Source organism: Panulirus ornatus, chromosome 53, assembly GCF_036320965.1.
Source record: "Panulirus ornatus isolate Po-2019 chromosome 53, ASM3632096v1, whole genome shotgun sequence".
NCBI classification, from domain to species: domain Eukaryota; kingdom Metazoa; phylum Arthropoda; class Malacostraca; order Decapoda; family Palinuridae; genus Panulirus; species Panulirus ornatus.
The window spans coordinates 20,531,136-20,552,748 of record NC_092276.1 but is presented as its reverse complement, the minus strand read 5'-3'; the positions used below and the strand labels follow the sequence as shown (position 1 = coordinate 20,552,748).

The window sequence follows — 21,613 nt, the reverse complement described above, 5'->3', positions numbered from 1 at the left end:
AGTGGACTTCGCAGTGAATGGAACCATGGGAATGGAAGTGAGTCATAGGGTGGGGAAGAGGGTGAAGGTTCTGGGACCGATGAAGAATGTGTGGAAAGAGAGAATGTTATCTCGGAGCAAAAATGGGTATGTTTGAAGGATAAGACTGGGTTGTACGGAGGAGGGTGGAAGAATTGGAAATGAAATGTTGAGGACAATATGTGGTGTGAGGTGGTTTGATCGAGTAAGTGATGAAAGTGTAAGAGAGATGTGTGATAATAAAAAGTGTGTGGTCGAGAGAGCAGAAGAGGGTGTGTTGAAGTGGTTTGAACATATCGAGAGAATGAGTGAGGAAAGGTTGACAAGGAGGATATATGTGTCAGAGGTGGAGGGAACAAGGAGAACGGGGAGGCCATATTGGAGATAAAAGGATAATGTGAAAAAGATGTAGAATGACTGGGGCATGAACATGCAGGAGTGAAAAGTGTGCAAGGGATTGAGTGAATGGGAATCTGGTATACTGGGGTTGACGTCCTGTCATTGGACTGAACCAGGGTATGTGAAACATCAGGGATAAACCATGGGAAAGTTTGTTGGGCCTGGTGTGGATAGGGAGCTGTGGTTTTGGTGCATTACACATGACAGCTCAAGAATGAATGTAAGCAGATGTGGTCTTTTTTCCTGTTCCAGGTGCTACCTTGCTAAACTGGGATATAGCAATCTGGTATAAAAATATATATTTGCTGTTTCCTGCATTAGTGAGGTAACATAAGGTGCAGATTTCTGGGCCATTGGATCCTGATCAACAAATCCTTACTTGGTTCCTCCCTTCTACATGTGTATATAGTGCATCTGAGAAGGCTGTACTCAAGGCAAACAATTTCCCATGCTATTTTAGCTTCCATGAAAATATTGAAATTATTAAATATTAAATTAAGTGTAACATTGAGAACTGGTTGAGATATCTATTTAGATACAGTGTCATACCCCATCTAGCCATTTATCATTTGATAATATAACCTCAAAAGGATAATGATAATATTCAACCAGTAACAAAATTCCACTTTAAGATTCATAAGGATGACAGTTCCATGAAACCATGCTTAATTTGAGGCAAGTTATATGTGTGTTATGTGAAAAATAAATATGTGAGCAAAGTAATACAAACTCAAAATACAATACTGTAAAAAACTGATTAAAACAGGCAAAAACTTGTTATAAAAAAACTCAGAATTTACAGCTGATGGATACTTTACACAAGTCATTCAATGAAGATTTATTTAGTTGACAGTATCATCCCTGATGCTGCCAGCCAGTAAACTTTAGGTTGGGACCTAAGGTATGGTGCATCATTTCCCACAAGAAGCATGAATGCATTTCATGTCTTCTATGAAAATGTTAATGAAAACAGTATATACATATGCTTCTTGGTAAATACAAATTTAATTCACATGACAATTCTTTATCACTATAAGTCATGGGGCAAGTTCATCACAAAAGAAAAGCTAAATACAGTTTTTCTTAGAGTGGGAATTAATTCTGTAACAGAATATTACAGATTTTATTCATCCTTAATTCCTTCATCAATATTCAAGAAAATGAAAAAATCACATTGATGTCATAAGTATTCCTGTAATAATGAATGTGGAAGTGCACATTAATACAAACACTGTATCTCTCCAGATACATATAAATTATTTAGTTTTTACAACTATAGATGAATTTAGAAGTTTCCCTTCTGCTACAGTTTGAGACATGTTGGTTAATTCTGCATAAGGGAAAGTAGTCATGATAGCAAAATCAGTATGCTGGTATGTAGGCCGAGCTGTCTGTATAAACTGTCGTATGTCACCCACAGTGTGCGAGTGGTTCAGTTTGATCACAAGACGAGAACCATCAGGTAGACGTATCTGGAATTGAAAAAAGAACATGACAAGATACTATTGCCATTAAAGTAAAGCCAGCCGTTCTATCAAACTTAACTGTTGGACTTGGACATTCAGACTTGAAAAATTTCAAATTCATGTACACAAATCTTTTACAGCCAGAAGTGTTTTCATCTGGGAAAATTTATTCAACATATCCAGCTCAAACAACAAATAAACATATCTAGAATGGGTTTCATTTTGCAATTTAGTTGTGAAGGTTTTATTTTGGGTGGTTTAAATCATCTACAACTTATAAGAAAATAGTAAAGGAGGCAAACTGTCTTCTAGCAAATATCATTAGTTTTCAAGTATATGGATCAGGAAATATTTAGTAAGCTGTTCATATTTTACATCTAACAAGTTTCAAAACAGCTTCCAAATATATGGATAAGGAAATTTTAGCAAGCTGTTCATATTATACACAAGTATAAAACTAGAATATGCCTCACCAAATTTGGTTTCCTCACCTACAGAAGCATGAGCTAATAAGAGAATATCCTGAGGAGGGTAACAAAGATGGTACCAGAACTGAGAAAGCTAAGTTACAGGGAAAGGCAACAGGCTTTAAATTTGCCAACATTGGAAGAGAGAAGAGTGAGGGGTGACCCGATCACAACCCATAAATCTTTCAAACAGATTGATGACATGGACTGCAGACAGTTCTTCAACAGCTTTAGGGATAGAGCAACCAGAAAACATAGCATGAAATTGAGAAAGAAACTTGTTATAAAAGATGTAAAGAAGTACTTTGATAGTATAAGAATGGTGGGTGAAATGAACAGAATGACTGAGCATGGTTAATGCTGACAGAACACGTAACTTTAAGAAGTTGTATGATACTAGAGAATGTTCAAGAGATGGGGACCCAAAGTGTAAAACTTCCTCCCCATACAATACATGTAGCTAATTACAAAATCCTAATTAACCAATCAACAACAAAGTCACATCCTTTCTTAATAAATTCAACTGCAATACCATCCACTGGACCTACTTACCACATTTCATCTTACACAAAACTTTCACCAAACCACTTTCCATGACTCTCGCTTCACATGCCTTCCTGACCAAAACACACTACATCTGCAACCCTATCATCAGACACATTCAACAGTCCTTTAATATATTCACTCCATCTCCTCTTCACCTCATCTTAACCTGTTACCAATTATCCATTTGCCTACATCACCAATGTTCCCTTTTCTTCTCATGTTTTTTCTCACACTAATTTCCTTCCAAAATATTTATTTACTCTCCCTGAAGTTTGTTGATACTCACTCACCCCATCTCCCCTCTTTTTCAGCTCCTGTACTTTCCCTTGATCTCCTATTGCTGTTTCTTGTACACTTCCCAGTCACTTGCATCCATTCCCTGTAAGTGACACCCATACACCTCTTTTTTATCTTTCACTAGCAATTTAACTCCATCATCCAACCAATCATTACCCTTTTTCACATGTTAAACTTCTGCATACCACACAATTCTTTTGCTCATGCCAACAGTGCTTTCCTTAACAACTACCATTCCTCACCCACTACCCCTCACTTTACTCCTCACTTTTTGCCATTCTACAATCAATCTTTCTGTATCTCTGATGCCTGTTCCCACCTGGAACTCCCTCGAGGGTGTGGCCACAGCAATAGTCTCTCCATAACTAGTGAACCTTAACAGTCCACTGGCATAGGGCAACTCAAAGGCAATGTTTGCAGAGGCTCCTATCTAATGTTATCAATGACTACGTCTACCTAATGCTCCTACTTACTACCCCTACCAAATGTTTCTACTTAATGCTCTTACCTAAATATTCCTACCTACTACTTCTATCTATTGCTCAGACCATTTTGTCAAAAGGCAGGGCTAGTGTATAGTGCTCACCATAAGAAAATCTAGTTATGAAGAATGAGCTGTGTGAATTGTGTTATCAAGTATTATGAATGACAAGAAAAGATTGTATGTTTGTGGACAAAATGCCAGTAGTGCATGTGTGGGTAAAGGAGAAAGAAAGAGAGCTACCCAGGTCAAAGTAGTGCAACTTGATAAACACAGAAGTGCTGGCTAACAATATAGCTGTCACTAACCCTCCTAATATCCAGGTGGCTAGTACTGGTAATAAACACTTAATCTCTCATAGCATCTCTTCACACAAACCTATTTTCCAAGTGCACTTACTTTAACCATCCTTTTTTCACCCACATCATTTTCTCTTTCCTGAAAGCCTCTTGAAATCTTCACCCTTGCCTTGACCAAGTAATGATCAAACATCCCACCAGCTGCCCCTCTCAGCACATTCAAATCCATGAGTTTCTCTTCAGCACACATCATTTAGTACATAATTCAACAAGGCCTCCCTCGTCTTACCTACTCCATATATCCCTATGTATTCCTTTTTAAACCAGGTATTCCTAATCAGACATTACTTCATGCTGTTAAGCAATTTCATTCACCTTATGGAAAACTCCATGCCCCCCAGTTGTACTCTCAAGTACTACATAACTCTTTTGCATTCAAATCTCATCAAAACTTTTAACATACTCAACTGCTCCCAAAACACTCGCCTCTAATTGTCATCCTTCCCATGGCTAGTAGCAGAAGCACTGTGACAAACCCAGCTCATGTGAAATGTTTTGATGTGTCTTTTCACACATTCCTACAACTCCTTCTTCAGCAGAGGTGCTACCCCTTTGTTAACTCTCGCCTTCACACTAACACCCAGCCTTACCAAAGACATTTCAAACCATTCTTCCCCTTCACACCTGAGGTTTGTTTCACTCAGAACTAGAAACATCTAGGTTACTTTCCTCAGACATACTATGGTAGTGTTATGATAATTTGCAAAATTCAAGTTCACATTTACAAATTCAAGGCTACTTATATTATACCTCATTTTTGAAATTTCAAAGTCAAATTTTCATAATTCAAGGCCAGCGGTGAGAGCCACAGTGCATGAATCTCCAGGTCAGCGCACCTGGTGGCCAAATTTCCATACCTGCCAAGAGACAACTCTCACAGCACTTTCAGCCCAAGGTTTATATTTGTTATTGGTGGTAATGCAAAGATGCATGGGCAAGGGGAGTTCCTACGACATGAGCAAGCCAAAATGGTAGAGTTAGCACATAGTGCTCACTGCATGCCCAGCATGATATGAAAGACCTTCTCAGCTGCCACCTGCATTACATAATTATGAACTTTTGGTTCATCTGTTACTGATTTCAATCACATGTCAAGTTTCCTTTTAAATGTTTCTATAGTTGTTCTATGCATGTTTTTTATTTCTCCAGGCAGTACAATGAATAATCATTCTTCCTTCCTGATTGGGCTGTCATATAATTTTTGCCCGATTTATCTTTGGTATATTTAGTGGTATTCTGGAAGACATTACGACATTGTGTCTTCCCTGTTGTGAGGCTTTCAGGTTTAACAGCTGAGGATGACCCAATGACAAGGTAGCAGAGCAAATTGACATCACTGACCTTCAGCTATTCATGCTTCACAAGAATGAACCAAAATACTTGCCGTGGAGAGGGCAATGGACATGATGATCATCTTTTAGTGCATCAGTACTAATATCACACTCCTGGACAAAATCATGGCACGTCTGAAGCAAAGAACAATCACCTTATACCCAGACTTAGGCAAAAGGTTAGTTAGATTTTTACAAAGCTTTGAAACAAGTGAAATTGAGAAATGTGATAAATATCTAATTAGAAAAGAACAAAAAAATTTGACTTGATTAGCCTGTCTTTATACATTATGTACATCTCTTGGAGTCTAATCGAGTTATTGAAAAAAAATAGCAAAACCTTTTGACTAAATTTGCGTTTTTCTTTAGCACAATTATCACAATGCAAGCTGGTGATGTTGATGGGAGTCTAAAGAAGCTCCATCTCCACAGTTTGGTGCATTCAGCTCAGCAGGTGAAGGTGTGTGAGGCAATGGTGTAGCTGCTGCAGTTTTGAAATAAGAGTCTAATGAATTAATGAACAAAAACATTTGACTAAAAGTTTCTCTCTCCTTACTGCAGGTAACTCCAGGCAAGCTGGTCCTGCTGTTGCTGGTGGTGGTAATGTTGCTGCTGGTGAGTCGAGTGAAGCTTTCCTCTCCTTAGTTTATTGGATTCAGCTTGTCAGGTGGGGTGTGTGAAGTACTATGTTGCTGCTGCTTACTGTAGCTTTTGGGAAGTTAACGTATGATATGTGAACAAGTATCTGCATTTTAACAGCCAAGAGCTGTCAAGTAATGTGTTGCCACCTTAAGTCTAGTGAAAAAAAAGGGGAAGGTTTATGCTGTAAGAATATTAAGCTTAGCTTAAAAGGATTCTATTTTCTATTTTTAGTGGTATAAAAGTTTCATCTGCCTCTACAACAACATGGACCACCAGCCACCCAACCAACACTCATTCAGTCTCATATTGCTTAGCCTGCCTCTATCAAATGTTGGCATAATAGCATTGTCCAAAGGATGATTTTGAGAAAAGAAGCAGTTTATGTAATGTAAAACAACTTTTTATACAATACCTATGTGTTTCTGTATTTGTTGCCGTATTATGTATGATGTCTAGCATTTACTGAAGCAGTTTTGGAACAATTTATGCTTAATTTTTAGCTTCCAGAACCTAACTACTTACTTCCATTTAAATAAATTAAAGTAGAATTTGTAATTTAATAATCCATAAAGGCTTCTAGTACCTAACCCACTTCTCTGTACCTGTGTTCTTCCTTTTTTGGTTACATCCAAAAAGATTCAGACACTCTGGCCTGAGTCTCTGAGGAATATGGCACTCCTTGCTTGGCTCCTTGTTCTGTTCTATCTTTAATAAACTGAAATACAAGAAGGAGAGGGTTTCCAGCCCACTTCTCCTATCCTCCATTTTTTTTTTTTTTCCACACAGCTACTACCAGTTTCTAGGTAATGAAAATTCAAAATAATAAATGAAGTTGCAATCAGAACAGGTATCAGAAAAATTTTCCATTATCATACACTATAACCATCACTTTTGTTTGATGAATAAGGCCGGAAGGCATCAGAATTATCATAATCATACTTCTTTCTTTTCTTTCATACCATTCGCCATTTCCCATGTTAGCGAGGTAGCGTTAAGAACAGAGGACTGGGCCTTAGAGGGAATATCCTCACCGGGCCCCCTTCTCTGTTCCTTCTTTTGGAAAATTTAAAAAAAAAGAGAAGGGAGGATTTCCAGCCCCCCCGCTCCCTTCCCTTTTAGTCTCCTTCTACGACATGCAGGGAATATGTGGGAAGTATTCTTTCTCCCCTATCCCCAGGGATAATGATCATACTTGTATATGTTTATTGATTTATTATACCTGATCACTGTTTTCTACGTCAGTGAGGTAAAGCCAGGAAACAAATGAAGAATGGCCCATCCATTCATATACACATATACATAAACACCCACTGACACACATATACATATCAACATATACACATATACAAGCATATACAAAGACATATACATATACATACACATGTACGTATTCAAGAGAACAAATGGGAACATCAGTGAAGGGGGCTAATGGGGAGGTGGTAACAAGTAGTGGTGATGTGAGAAGGAGATGGAGTGAGTATTTTGAAGGTTTGTTGAATGTGCTTGATGATAGAGTGGCAGATATAGGGTGTTTTGGTCGAAGTGGTGTGCAAAGTGAGAGGGTTAGGGCTAATGATTTGGTAAACAGAGAAGAGGTAGTAAAAGCTTTGCAGAAGATGAAAGCTGGCAAGGCAGCAGGTTTGGATGGTACTGCAGTGGAATTTATCAAAAAAGGGGTGACTGTGTTGTTGACTGGTTGGTAAGGATATTTAATGTATGTATGACTCATGGTAAGGTGCCTGAGAATTAGCGGAATGCATGCATAGTGACACTGTACAAAGGCAAAGGGGATCAAGGTGAGTGCTCAAATTACAAAAGGCAAATGGGATAAAGGTGAATGCTCAAATTAAAGACGTATAAGTTTGTTGAGTATTCCTGGGAAATTATATGGTAGGGTATTAATTGAGAGGGTGAAGGCATGTACAGAGCATCAGACTGGGGAAGAGCAATGTGGTGTCAGAAGTGGTAGAGGATGTGTGGATCAGGTGTTTGCTTTGAAAAATGTATGTGAGAAATGCTTAGAAAAGCAAATGGATTTGTATGTAGCATTTATGGATCTGGAGAAGGCATATGGTAGAGTTGATAGAGATGCTCTGTGTAAGGTTATTCATTTACTTATTATACTTAGTCGCTGTCTCCCGCGTTAGTGAGGTAGCACTAGGAAACAGACGAAAGAATGGCCCAACCCACCCATGTGTACATGTATATACATACACATCCACACATACCTATACATTTCAATGTATACATATATATACATACACAGGCATATACATATATATACACATGTACATAATTCATATTTGCTGCCTTTATTCATTCCCGTCACCACCCCGCCACACATGAAATGACAACCCCCTCCCCCCACATGTGCACGGGGTAGCGCTATGAATAGACAACAAAGGCCACATTCGTTCACAGTCTCTAGCTGTCATGTACAATGCATCGAAACCACAGCTCCCTTTCCACATCCAGGCCCCACAAAACTTTCCATGGTTTACCCCAGATGCTTCACATGCCCTGGTTCAATACACTGACAGCACGTCGACCCCTGTATACCACATCGTTCCAATTCGCTCTATTGCTTGCAGGCCTTATACCCTCCTGCATGTTCAGGCCCCGATCGCCCAAAATCTTTTTCACTTTATCTTTCCACCTCCAATGTGATCTCCCACTTCTCCTCGTTCCCTCCACCTCTGACACATATATCCTCTTTGTCAATCTTTCCTCACTCATTCCCTCCATGTGACCAAACCATTTCAAAACACCCTCTTCTGCTGTCTCAACCACACCCTTTTTATTACCACACATCTTCCTTACCCTTTCATTACTTAATCAAACCACCTCACACCACATAATGTCCTCAAACATCTCATTTCCAACACTTCCACCCTCCTGCGCACAACTCTATCTATAGCCCACGCCTTGCAACCATATAACATTGTTGGAACCACTATTCCTTCAAACATACCCATCTCGTGCATCTAAACACTCACTCAGCTGCTCCCAAAACACTTGCCTCTCATGATCTTTCTTCTCATGTCCAGGTGCATATGCACCAATAATCAACCATCTCTCTCCATCCACTTTCAGTTTTACCCATATCAATCTGTGGAAGGTATTGAGAATGTATGGTGTGGAAGGCAAGTTGTCAGAAACAATGAAAAGTTTTTATCGGGGATGTAAGGCATGTGTACGAGTAGGAAGAGAGGAAAGTGATTGGTTCTCATTGAATGTCGGTTTGTAGCAGGGGTGAGTGATGTCTCCATGGTTGTTTGATTTGTTTATGGATGGGGTTGTTAGGGAGGTGAATGCAAGAGTTTTGGAGAGAGGGGCAAGTATGCTGTCTGTTGTGGATGAGAAGGCTTGAGAAGTGAGTCAGTTGTTGTTCGCTGATGATAAAGCACTGGTGGCTGATTTGGGTGAGAAACTGCAGAAGCTGGTTACTGAGTTTGGCATAAAGTGTGTGAAAGAAGAAAGCTAAGAGTAAATGTGATTAAGAGCAAGGTTATTAGGTACAGTAGGGTCAAGGGACAAGTCAATTGGGAGGTAAGTTTGAATGGAGAAAAACTGGAGGAAGTGAAGTGTTTTAGATATCTGGGAGTGGATTTGGCAGCAGATAGAACCATGGAAGCGGAAGTGAGTCATGAGGGAGGGGGGGGAGTTCTGGGAGCATTGAAAAATGTGTAGAAGGCGAGAACATTATCTCGGAAAGCAAAAATGGGTATGTTTGAAGGAATACTGGTTCTAAAAATGCTATATGGTTGCGAGGCGTAGGCTATAGATAGAGTTGTGCGGAGGAAGGTGGATGTGTTGAAAATGAGATGTTTGAGGACAATATGTGGTGTGAGGTGGTTTGACCGACTAAGTAATGAAAGGGTAAGAGAGATGTGTGGTAATAAAAGAGTGTGGTTGAAAGAGCAGAAGAGGGTGTTCTGACATGGTTTGGTCACATGGAGAGAATGAGTGAGGAAAGATTGACAAAGAGGATATATGTGTCAGAGGTGGAGGGAACGAGGAGGAGTGGGAGACCAAACTGGAGGTGGAAAGATGGAGTGAAAAAGATTTTGAGCGATCAGGGCCTGAACATGCAGGAGGGTGAAAGGCGTGCAAGGAATAGAGTTAATTGGAATAATGTGGTATACCAGGGTCAACGTGCCATCAGTGGATTGAACCAGGGCATGTGAAGCATCTGAGGTAAACCATGGAAAGTTTTGTGGGGCCTGGATGTGGAAAGGGAGCTGTGGTTTCAGTGCATTATACATGATAGCTAGATACTGAGTGTGAACGAATGTGGCCTTTGTTGTCTTTTCCTAGAGCTACCTTGCACACATGCAGGGGGAGGGGGTTATTTCATGTGTGGAGGGGTGGCGACAGGAATGAATAAAGGCAGCAAGTATGAATTATGTACATGTGTATATATGATATATGTATATGTCTGTATATGTATATATATGTATATGTTGAAATGTATAGGTATGTATACGTGCATGTGTGGACGTGTATGTATATACATGTGTATGTGGGTGGGTTGGGCCATTCTTTCATCTGTTTCCTTGTGCTACCTCGCTAATGCGGGAGACAGCGACAAAGTATAATAAATATATGTAAAAATCATATTCATACTGGCTTGCCTTCATCCATTCCTGACGCTATACCACCTCACAGGAAACATCATTGCTAGCCCTGCTTCAGTGAGGTAGCGCCAGGAAAGAGACAATAATGGCCACATTTGTTCAAACTCAATCTCTAGCCGTTTTTTGTAATGCACCGAAACCAAAGTTCCCTATCTGCATCCAGACCCCACAGACCTATCTATGGTTTACCCCAAACATTTCACATGCCCTGGTATCAGAGGTATTCTATCATCATTAAAACCAAACCCCCTTAAGATTTCCTTTATGTTTTTCAAGTTATTACCTCTAAAATTTAATGACTAATTCAGACATTCTATCACATACCCCATCTGGTGTAGAGCAAATTATCCCGAAATGATGGCAGCACCTCTCAGAAAGACAATAAAGAAGGAGCTCACACAAACAAAAACTCATGTCTTACGTAGCTTATGCTACTATGGGCATAAAAGACTGACATGTTTTAGTACTTTTTCTATTACTTTTGTCATCTCCTTTCATAAAAAAAAGGATGTATGATTTATAATCATTGAATATGAGTGAATGTAAGAGCAATTCTGAGTGTCAAGATAATTTGATGTGCAGTTTCAGAGTGGTGATTCATGTATGGAATGCAGCTTAGAATTGAGGTCCAGGCATTTTTGTAAGATATATATCTAAAAATCACCTCACAACTTTGAATAATTGGTGGCTTATATTCAAGTAAATAAGGTATACAATTCTTATATATACAATACACATCAGCAGCAGCTTTCCATTTATCGAGAAAGTTCCCATTATCAAACCACTCATTATTTGTATTAAAAGAGTTCTCTTATCAATGTGTTCATTGAATTCAAATTTTCCCTTGATAGTTACTCACAAATCTATGATGTTCTTTCACCTAGTTCTTTCCTGGTAGAGCTGTTGTACTGCTTACTTCCTGCCCTAAGAAGTCCCTTCCATCTTTATAAGGCTCCTGGCCACATCCACTGGTTAGGACCATATATCTTAAAAGTGTTATGATGTTATGTGTATTTTTTTATATGCAATCAGTGCAGGGCAATAAGTAGTAAGTATATATTTTTTTTTTTTTTTGCCGCTGTCTCCCGCGTTTGCGAGGTAGCGCAAGGAAACAGACGAAAGAAATGGCCCAACCCACCCCCATACACATGTATATACATACGTCCACACATGCAAATATACATACCTACACAGCTTTCCATGGTTTACCCCAGACGCTTCACATGCCCTGATTCAATCCACTGACAGCACGTCAACCCCGGTATACCACATCGATCCAATTCACTCTATTCCTTGCCCTCCTTTCACCCTCCTGCATGTTCAGGCCCCGTTCACACAAAATCTTTTTCACTCCATCTTTCCACCTCCAATTTGGTCTCCCTCTTCTCCTCGTTCCCTCCACCTCCGACACATATATCCTCTTGGTCAATCTTTCCTCACTCATTCTCTCCATGTGCCCAAACCATTTCAAAACACCCTCTTCTGCTCTCTCAACCACGCTCTTTTAATTTCCACACATCTCTCTTACCCTTACGTTACTTACTCGATCAAACCACATCACACCACACATTGTCCTCAAACATCTCATTTCCAGCACATCCATCCTCCTGCGCACAACTCTATCCATAGCCCACGCCTCGCAACCATACAACATTGTTGGAACCACTATTCCTTCAAACATACCCATTTTTGCTTTCCAAGATAATGTTCTCGACTTCCACACATTCTTCAAGGCTCCCAGGATTTTCGCCCCCTCCCCCACCCTACGATCCACTTCCGCTTCCATGGTTCCATCCGCTGCCAGATCCACTCCCAGATATCTAAAACACTTTACTTCCTCCAGTTTTTCTCCATTCAAACTTACCTCCCAATTGACTTGACCCTCAACCCTACTGTACCTAATAACCTTGCTCTTATTCACATTTACTCTTAACTTTCTTCTTTCACACACTTTACCAAACTCAGTCACCAGCTTCTGCAGTTTCTCACGTGAATCAGCCACCAGCGCTGTATCATCAGCGAACAACAACTGACTCACTTCCCAAGCTCTCTCATCCCCAACAGACTTCATACTTGCCCCTCTTTCCAAAAAACATAAACACCCACATACACACATACATATACATACACATAAACAGACATTACATAAATACACATGTCCATATTCCTACTTACTTACCTTCATCCATTCCCACTGCTACCTTGCCCAATAGGAAAACACCATTGCTATTCCGTTTCAGTGAGGCAGCGCCAGGAATACAGACAAATGGCTACACTTGTCCACACTCAGTCTTTAGCTGTCATGTGTAATGCACCGAAACCACAGCTCCCCATCCACATCCAGGCCCAACAGACCTTTCCATGGTTTATCCCAGATGCTTCACTTACCCTGGTTCAGGCCACTGACAGCACGTCGGCCCCAGTATACAACATCGTTCCAATTAACTATTCGTTGCATGCCTCTCACTGTCCTGTATGTTCAGGACCTGATTACTCAAAATCATTTTCACTCCATCCTTCCACCTCCAATTTCGTCTCCCTCTTCTCCTTGTTCCCTCCACCTCTGACACATATATCCTCTTTCTCAATCTTTCCTCACTCATTATCTCCATGTAACCAAACAATTTCAACACACCCTCTTCTGCTCTGTCAACCATACTCTTTTTATTTCCACACAACTCTCTTACCCTTACATTACTTACTTGATCAAACCACCTAACACCCCATAATGTCCTTAAACATTTCATTTCCAACACATCCACCCTCCTCCTTACAACCCTATCTATAGCCCCTGCCTTGAAACCATACAACATTGTTGGAACTACTATTCCTTTAAACATACCCATTTTTGCTCTCCGAGTTAAAGTTCTCTCCTTCCACACATTCTTCATCGCTCCCAAACCTTCGCCCCCTCCCCCACCCCATGACTTGCTTCCACTTCCAAGTACACTCCCTGATAATTTAAACACTTCACTTCTTACAATTTTTCTCCATTCAAACTTACATCCCGATAAACTTGTCCATCTACCTTACTGAACCTAATAACCTTGCTCTGACTCACATTTACTCTCAACTTTCTCCTTTCACTCACTTTTTCAAACTCAGTCATCAACCTCTGCAGTTTCTCACACAAATCAGCCACTAGAGCTGTATCATTGGCAAAAAACAACTGAGATGCTTCCCAGGCACTCTCATCCAAAACAGACTACATACTTGTCCCTCTCCCCAAAACTCTTGCATTCACCTCCCTAACCACCCCATCCATAAACAAGGTAAACACTCATGGAGACATCACACACCCCTGCTGCAGACAGACATTCACTGGGAACCAATCACTCTCCTCTCTACCTACTCGTACACATGCATTACATCCTTGGGAAAAACTTTTCACTGCTTCTAGCAACTTAACTCCCACACCATATACTCTTAAAACCTTCCACAAAGCATCTCTATCAACCCTGTCATATGCCTTCTCCAGATCCATAAATGCTACATACAAATCCATCTGTTGTTCTAAGTATTTATCACATACATTCTTCAAAGTAAACACCTGTTCCACACATCCTCTACCACTTTGGAAACCACACTGCCCTTCCCCAATCTGATGCTCTGTACATGCCTTCACCCTCTCAATCAATACCCTCCCATATAACTTCCCAGGAATACTCAGCAAACTTATACCCCTGTAGTTTGAGCACTCACCTTTATCCCCTTTGCCTTTGTACATATGGCACTATGCATGCATTCTGCCAATCCTCAGGCACTTTACCATGGTCCATACATACACTGAATATCCTTACCAACCAATCAACAACACAGTTACCCCTTTTAAATATATTCCACTGCAATACCATCTAAGCCCACCACTTTGCTGGATTTCATCTTCTGCAAAGCTTTCACTACCTCTTCTCTCTTCACTAAATCATTCTCCCTGACCCACTCATTTTGTACACCATTCCGACCAAAACACCCTATATCTGCCACTCTTCATCAAACGCATTCAACAAACCTCCAAAATACTAACTCCATCTCCTTCTTACTTCATCACTTCCCCACTTGCTCCCTTCACCGATATTCCCATTTGTTCTCTTGTCTTATGCACGTTCTTTGCCTCCTTTCAAAACATCTTTTTATTCTGCCTAAAATTAATTGATACTCTCACCCCAACTCTCATTTGCCCTCTTTTTCAACTCTTGTGCCTTCCTCTTGACCTCTTGCCTCTTTCTTTCTTTCATACATATCCCAATCATACAGAACTGAAATTAATATCGTACGTTGAGGAACACCTAAAGGCACATTTTTATTACACATGGTTCCAATGCAACTGCCTTAAATTTTCTAAAGGTTTGAAACTCTTTAACCTATTTTTCTAGTTTTCCCTTAAATTTAGCTTTGCCAGTTTCACTAACAGTACTCCATAAATTACAATATCAAGGGCTTTTACATATCCAGAAAAAGAGAATCCATTCTCTTCCCCTGCATTGGAGTTTCAATTATATTTATTATTACATTAAGCTAGTAGATGTGTTTGCATACATATACCTGGTAAAGATATATGCTGGCCCTCATTTCTGAAACTGTTGCTAATAAGACTTACTACTTGTTTATCTCTCATCAATATTCAAATTATCCACAATGTTAGGCTGACTTGTCTATATTGTTTCAACATTAATTCATTATGAAGCATTTCTACATATACTCATCTTCACAACAAATAATGTGCCTGTGTGTGAAATATAAGTCGAGAAACACACCATGTTCAAGAGAAAAAGGAAACAACTCCTTCACATCCTCTTACCTTATCTTAAACTGACAGATGGATCAATCACATCCCCCTATGCCCCTCACTTAGCATCAAAGAAAGCCAAAGACATTCATAATACTTTCTCAGTAATTTTTTCTTACTCTTGCATGCCAATCTGTCAATTCAAAAAGTTATTTTATTGCACACATGGAGTTACATTTTCCATCCAGTCTTGCTGTATTTGAGTTAATTATATGAAATACCAATTTTCTGTTTCAAAAAATCAGAGATAAATATGATTGTGCAAACCTGTACCAAAGTTATCATACACACCCCATAACTATGGCAGAGCAGCCTGATTGTGACACATGAAGGTCAACTTAGACTGCATTTGTTTTTCTCAGTTTATAAATCATAAAAATTTATCCTAAATTTTAAAATCTGTAAACTGTGACTTTTGAAAGGCTTACGTTGTAATCTTAGCTTACAACATTAACTCTTAAACAATAACAGAGCAAAAACAATATCTATCAAAAATGGTACTGGTGTTTTCCACACCTCGATTTGTCATCCACAGCACAATCCATTTTTGTTTTGATAAAATGGGGACTACTTCTTACAAGTGAACTTCAAATGATATGGTGTGTGTGAGCTATGAAGACTAGAGGAAAAGGAACAATCTAACAACTTTCAAGTTTGTAAAGCCACATTTAGCAGACCCTTGATACACATTTTTAAGGGCAAAGGGCATTTTTCCATGACAATCTTATTTTCTAATACTAGTTGAAGCTGTCCTGAATGGACAGAACTGTTCAGCATGTTCCATACAAATTCTTTTGAACACAGAAAGAAAACTGAAAAATATTGCTCCTCCAATTACACACACAGAGAAAGCACAAATAATTATGAAAATCAGTGGAACTGGAAACAGTACATGATACAATGGGAAAAATAATGACATTATTCTAAGGCAGTGTTAAGTAAGAGAACTTGCAGAAAATTAGCATGCAGTGCTACAGTGTGAATGTAAGCATATGAAAATTAAGAGTTATGCATTTACTCTCACCCCACTCTATAAGCTCTTAATGAAATACTTGACACTACCTGAATGCTTGTGGTAGGTTCAGCAGTATTAACAGTGAGGTTATCTTCAGCTGTCTGCTCCAACATCTTGGTGTCTGATGAGGCACCCATTATGGCTGCATTTCTCCGTGTTTCAGCAGGCTGTGTTTCCTGGCCTACTACTGATGGTGCTGGGCTACAATCATAAGGAAATATTTGAAAACATTAAATTTTCTGAAAAATATATCAGTTTAGACAGACTTACTAATATCACTTTTGAGGATGTTTAATGGCATCATTCCATAAACATTTATTTTTTACTTTATACCAAAATCAAGTTCTTTAGGTACTGTTTTTCAGTCTACAACAAATGAGAAAAAGATGACACTACACAGGTATTCATTTATTTAATTATACTTTGTCGCTGTCTCCCACATTAGCGAAGTAGCGCAAGGAAACAGATGAAAGAATGGCCCAACCCACCCACATACACATGTATATACATACATGTCCACACACGCAAATATACATACCTATACATCTCAACGTATACATATATATATACACATAGACATATAAATACATACACATGTACATAATTCATACTGTCTGCCCATGTTCATTCCCGTCACCATCCTGCCACATAATGAAATACCAACCCCCTCCCCCCACATGTGCGTGAGGTAGCAATTGGAAAAGACAACAAAGGCCACATTCACTCACACTCAGTCTCTAGCTGTCTAGTATAATGCATCGAAACAACAGCTCCCTTTCTACATCCAGGCCCCACAGAACTTTCCATGGTTTACCCCAGACGCTTCACATGCCCTGGTTCAACCCACTGACAGCACGTTGACCCCGGTATACCACATTGTTCCAATTCACTCTATTCCTTGCAGGTGCATGTTCAGGGCCCAATCACTCAAAATCTTTTTCACTCCATCTTTCCACCTCCAATTTGGTCTCCCACTTCTCCTCGTTCCCTCCACCTCTGACACATATATCCTCTTTGTCAATCTTTCCTCACTCATTCCCTCCATGTGACCAAACCATTTCAAAACACCCTCTTCTGCTCTCTCAACCACACTCTCTTTATTACCACACATCTCTCTTACCCTTTCATTACTTACTCGATCAAGCCACCTCACACCACATATTGTCCTCAAACATCTCATTTACAGCACATCCACCCTTCTCTGCACAACTCTATCTATAGCCCACGCCTCACAACCATATATCATTGTTGGAACCACTTTTCCTTCAAACATACCCATTTTTGCTTTCCAAGATAACATTCTCGACTTCCACACATTCTTCAATGCTCCCAGAACTTTCGCCCCCTCCCCCACCCTATGATTCACTTCCGCTTCCATGGTTCCATCCGCTGCTAAATCCACTCCCAGATATCTAAAACACTTCACTTCATCCAGTTTTTCTCCATTCGAACTTACCTCCCAAATAACTTGTCCTTCAACCCTACTGTACCTTGCTCTCAATCACATTTACTCTCAGCTTTCTTCTTTCACACACTTTACCAAACTCAGTCACCAGCTTCTGTAGTTTCTCACACGAATCAGCCATCAGTGCTGTATCATCAGTGAACAACAACTGACTCACTTCCCAAGCTCTTTCATTCACAACAGACTGCATACCTGCCCCTCTCTCCAAAACTCTTGCATTCACCTCCCTAACAACCCCATCCATAAACAAATTAAACAACCATGGAGACATCACGCACCCCTGCCGCAAACCAACATTCACTGAGAACCAATCACTTTCCTCTCTTCCTACACATACACATGCCTTACATCCTCGATAAAAACTTTTCACTGCTTCTAACAACTTGCCTCCCACATCATATATTCTTAATACCTTCCACAGACCATCTCTATCAACTCTGTCATATGCCTTCTCCAGATCCATAAATGCTACATACAAATCCATTTGCTTTTCTAAGTATTTCTCACATACATTCTTCAAAGCAAACACCTGATCCACACATCCTTTACCACTTCTGAAACCACACTGCTCTTCCCCAATCTGATGCTCTGTACATGCCTTCACCCTCTCAATCGATACCATCCCATATAATTTACCAGGAATACTCAACAAACTTATACCTCTGTAATTTGAGCACTCACTTTTATCCCCGTTGCCTTTGTACAATGGCCCTATGCAAGCATTCATCCAATCCTCAGGCACCTCACCATGAGTCATACATACATTAAATAATCTTACCAACCAGTCAACAATACAGTCACCCCCATTTTTAATAAATTCCACTGCAATACCATCCAAACCCACTGCCTTGCCGGCTTTCATCTTCCGTAAAGCTTTTACTACCTCTTCTCTGTTTACCAAATCATTCTCCCTAACCCTCTCACTTTGCACACCACCTCGACCAAAACACCCTATATCTGCCACTCTATCATCAAACACATTCAACAAACATTCAAAATACTCACCCCATCTCCTCCTCACATCACCACTACTTGTTATCACCTCCCCATTTGCCCTGTTCACTGATGTTCCCATTTGTTCCCTTGTCTTATGCACTTTATTTACCTCCTCCCAAAACATCTTTTTATTCTCCCTTAGATTTAATGATACTCTCTCACCCCAACTCTCATTTGCCCTCTTTTTCACCTCTTGCATCTTTCTCTTGACCTCCTGCCTCTTTCCTTTATACATCTCCCACTCATTTGCATTATTTCCCTGCAAAAATCATCCAAATGCCTCTCTCTTCTCTTTCACTAATAATCTTACTTCTTCATCCCACCACTCACTACCCTTTCTAATCTGCCCACCTCCCACGCTTTTCATGCCACAAGCCTCTTTTGTACAAGCCATCACTGCTTCCCTAAATACATCCCAATCCTCCCCCACTCCCCTTACGTCCTTTGTTCTCACCTTTTTCCATTCTGTACTCAGTCTCTCCTGGTACTTCCTCACACAAGTCTCCTTCCCAAGCTCACTTACTCTCACCACTCTCTTCACCCCAACATTCTCTCTTCTTTTCTGAAAACCTCTACAAATCTTCACTTTCGCCTCCACAAGATAATGATCAGACATCCCTCCAGTTGCACCTCTCAGTACATTAACATCCAAAAGTCTCTCTTTTGTGCGCCTATCAATCAACACGTAATCCAATAAGGTTCACTGGCCATCTCTCCTACTTACATATGTATACTTATGTATATCTCTTTTTATGTATATCTCTCTTTTACATTTTCTGGAAAATATATCAGTTTAGACAGACTTACTAATATCACTTTTGAGGATATTAAATGGCATCATTCCTTAAACATTTATTTTTTACTTTATACCAAAATCAAGTTCTTTAGGTACTGTTTTTCAGTCTACAACAAATGAGAAAGAGATGACACTACACAGGTATTCCGAGGAATACCTGTGATGTACATTGCAGCAACGTTATAGGCAATGAAATTACAATGGATGGAAATACAGGGTTAGTAAAAAAACACTGTTGACCTACTGCAGATGATGGGTATATCCGGAGAGTCTCTGTACAATAATACATTTCCCATACCCATTTAAGTTATGACAAATGTTGGAAATGGCACCCATATGCCTATGCACACAAATCTATATTTATTTATTATTTATATATTTTACTTAAACGCCATCTCATGCGTTAATGAGGTAGCGCAAGGAAGCAGATGACGAAAAGCCCAACCCACCCACATACACATGTATATACATAAATGCCCACACATGCCCATATTCATACATAATACATTTCAATATACACATACACATGTACATATCCATACTTGCTGCCTTCATCCATTCCTATCGCCACCCCACCACACTTGAAATAGCATCCCCCCTCTCTAGCGAGGCAGTGCCAGGAACAGACAAAAAAGGCCACATTCGTTCACAATCAGTCTATAGCTGTCACATGTAATGCACCCTTTCCACATCCAGGACCCATAGACCTTTCCATGGTTTACCACAGATGCTTCACATGCCCTGGTTCAATCCACTGGCAGCATGTCCACCTAGGTATACCACATTGTTCCAATTCTCTCTATTCCTTCCAGGCCTCTCACCCTCCTGTATGTTCACTCTCTCCTTACACCTCCAATTTGGTCTCCTGCTTCTCCTTCTTCCCTCCACCTCTGACACATATATCCTCTTTGTCAATCTTTCCTCACTCATTCTCTCCATGTGTCCAAACCATTTCAACACATCCTCTTCTGCTCTCTCAACCATACTCTTTTTATTACCACACATCTCTCTTACCCTTACATTTCTTACTCGATCAAACCACCTCACACCACATATTGTCCTCAAACATTTCACTTCCAACACATCCACCATCCTCCACACAACCCTATCTATATCCCATGCCTTGCAACCACTATTCCTTCAAACATACCCATTTTTGCTCTCCGAGATAAAGTTCTTGCCTTCCACACATTCTTCAATGCTCCCAGAACCTTCGCTCCCTCCCCCACCCTGTGACTCACTTTCACTTCCATGGTTCCATCCACTGCTAAGTCCACTCCCAGATATCTAAAACTCTTCACTTCCTCCAGTTTTTCTTCATTCAAACTTACCTCCAAATTAACTTGTCCCTCAACCCTACTGGACCTAATAACCTTGATCTTATTCACATTTACTATCAACTATCTTCTTTCACACACCTGACCAAACTCAGTCACCAACTTCTGCAGTTTCTCACCCGAATCAGCCACCAGCACTGTATCATCAGCAAACAACAAATGACTCACTGCAAAAGCCCTTTCATCCACAAGAGACTGCATACCTGCCCCTCTCTCCAAAACTCTTGCATTCACCTCCCTAACCACCCCATCCATAAACTAATTAAACAACCATGGAAACATCACGCGACCCTGCCGCAAACCAACATTCACTGGGAACCAATCACTTTCCTCTCTTCCTACTTGTACACATGCCTTACATCTTTGGTAAACACTTTTCACTGCTTCCAGCAACTCACCTCCCACACCATATCCTCTCAAAACCTTCCACAAAGCATCTCTATCCACCCTATCATATGCCTTCTCCTGATCCATTAATGCTACATACAAATCCATCTGTTTTTCTAATTATTTCTCCCATACTTTCTTCAAAGCAAACACCTGATCCACATATCTTCTACCACTTCTAAAACCAC

General features: G+C 40.1%; 1 protein-coding gene across 2 annotated transcripts in view; it reads right to left on the bottom strand.

Moving 5' to 3' along the window:
- Positions 1-1,027: 1,027 nt before the first annotated feature.
- p47 (NSFL1 cofactor p47) overlaps positions 1,028-21,613 on the bottom strand; it is an 86,922-nt gene continuing 66,336 nt past the window's right edge. For both annotated transcript variants that reach the window (XM_071692688.1, XM_071692687.1), the window contains exons 7-8: positions 16,492-16,645; positions 1,028-1,889 (exon numbers count right to left, since the gene is read on the bottom strand). In XM_071692688.1, the coding sequence (XP_071548789.1) occupies positions 1,674-1,889; positions 16,492-16,645 (370 nt within the window). In that variant the 3' untranslated portion in view covers positions 1,028-1,673. The remainder of the gene's footprint in view (positions 1,890-16,491; positions 16,646-21,613) is intronic.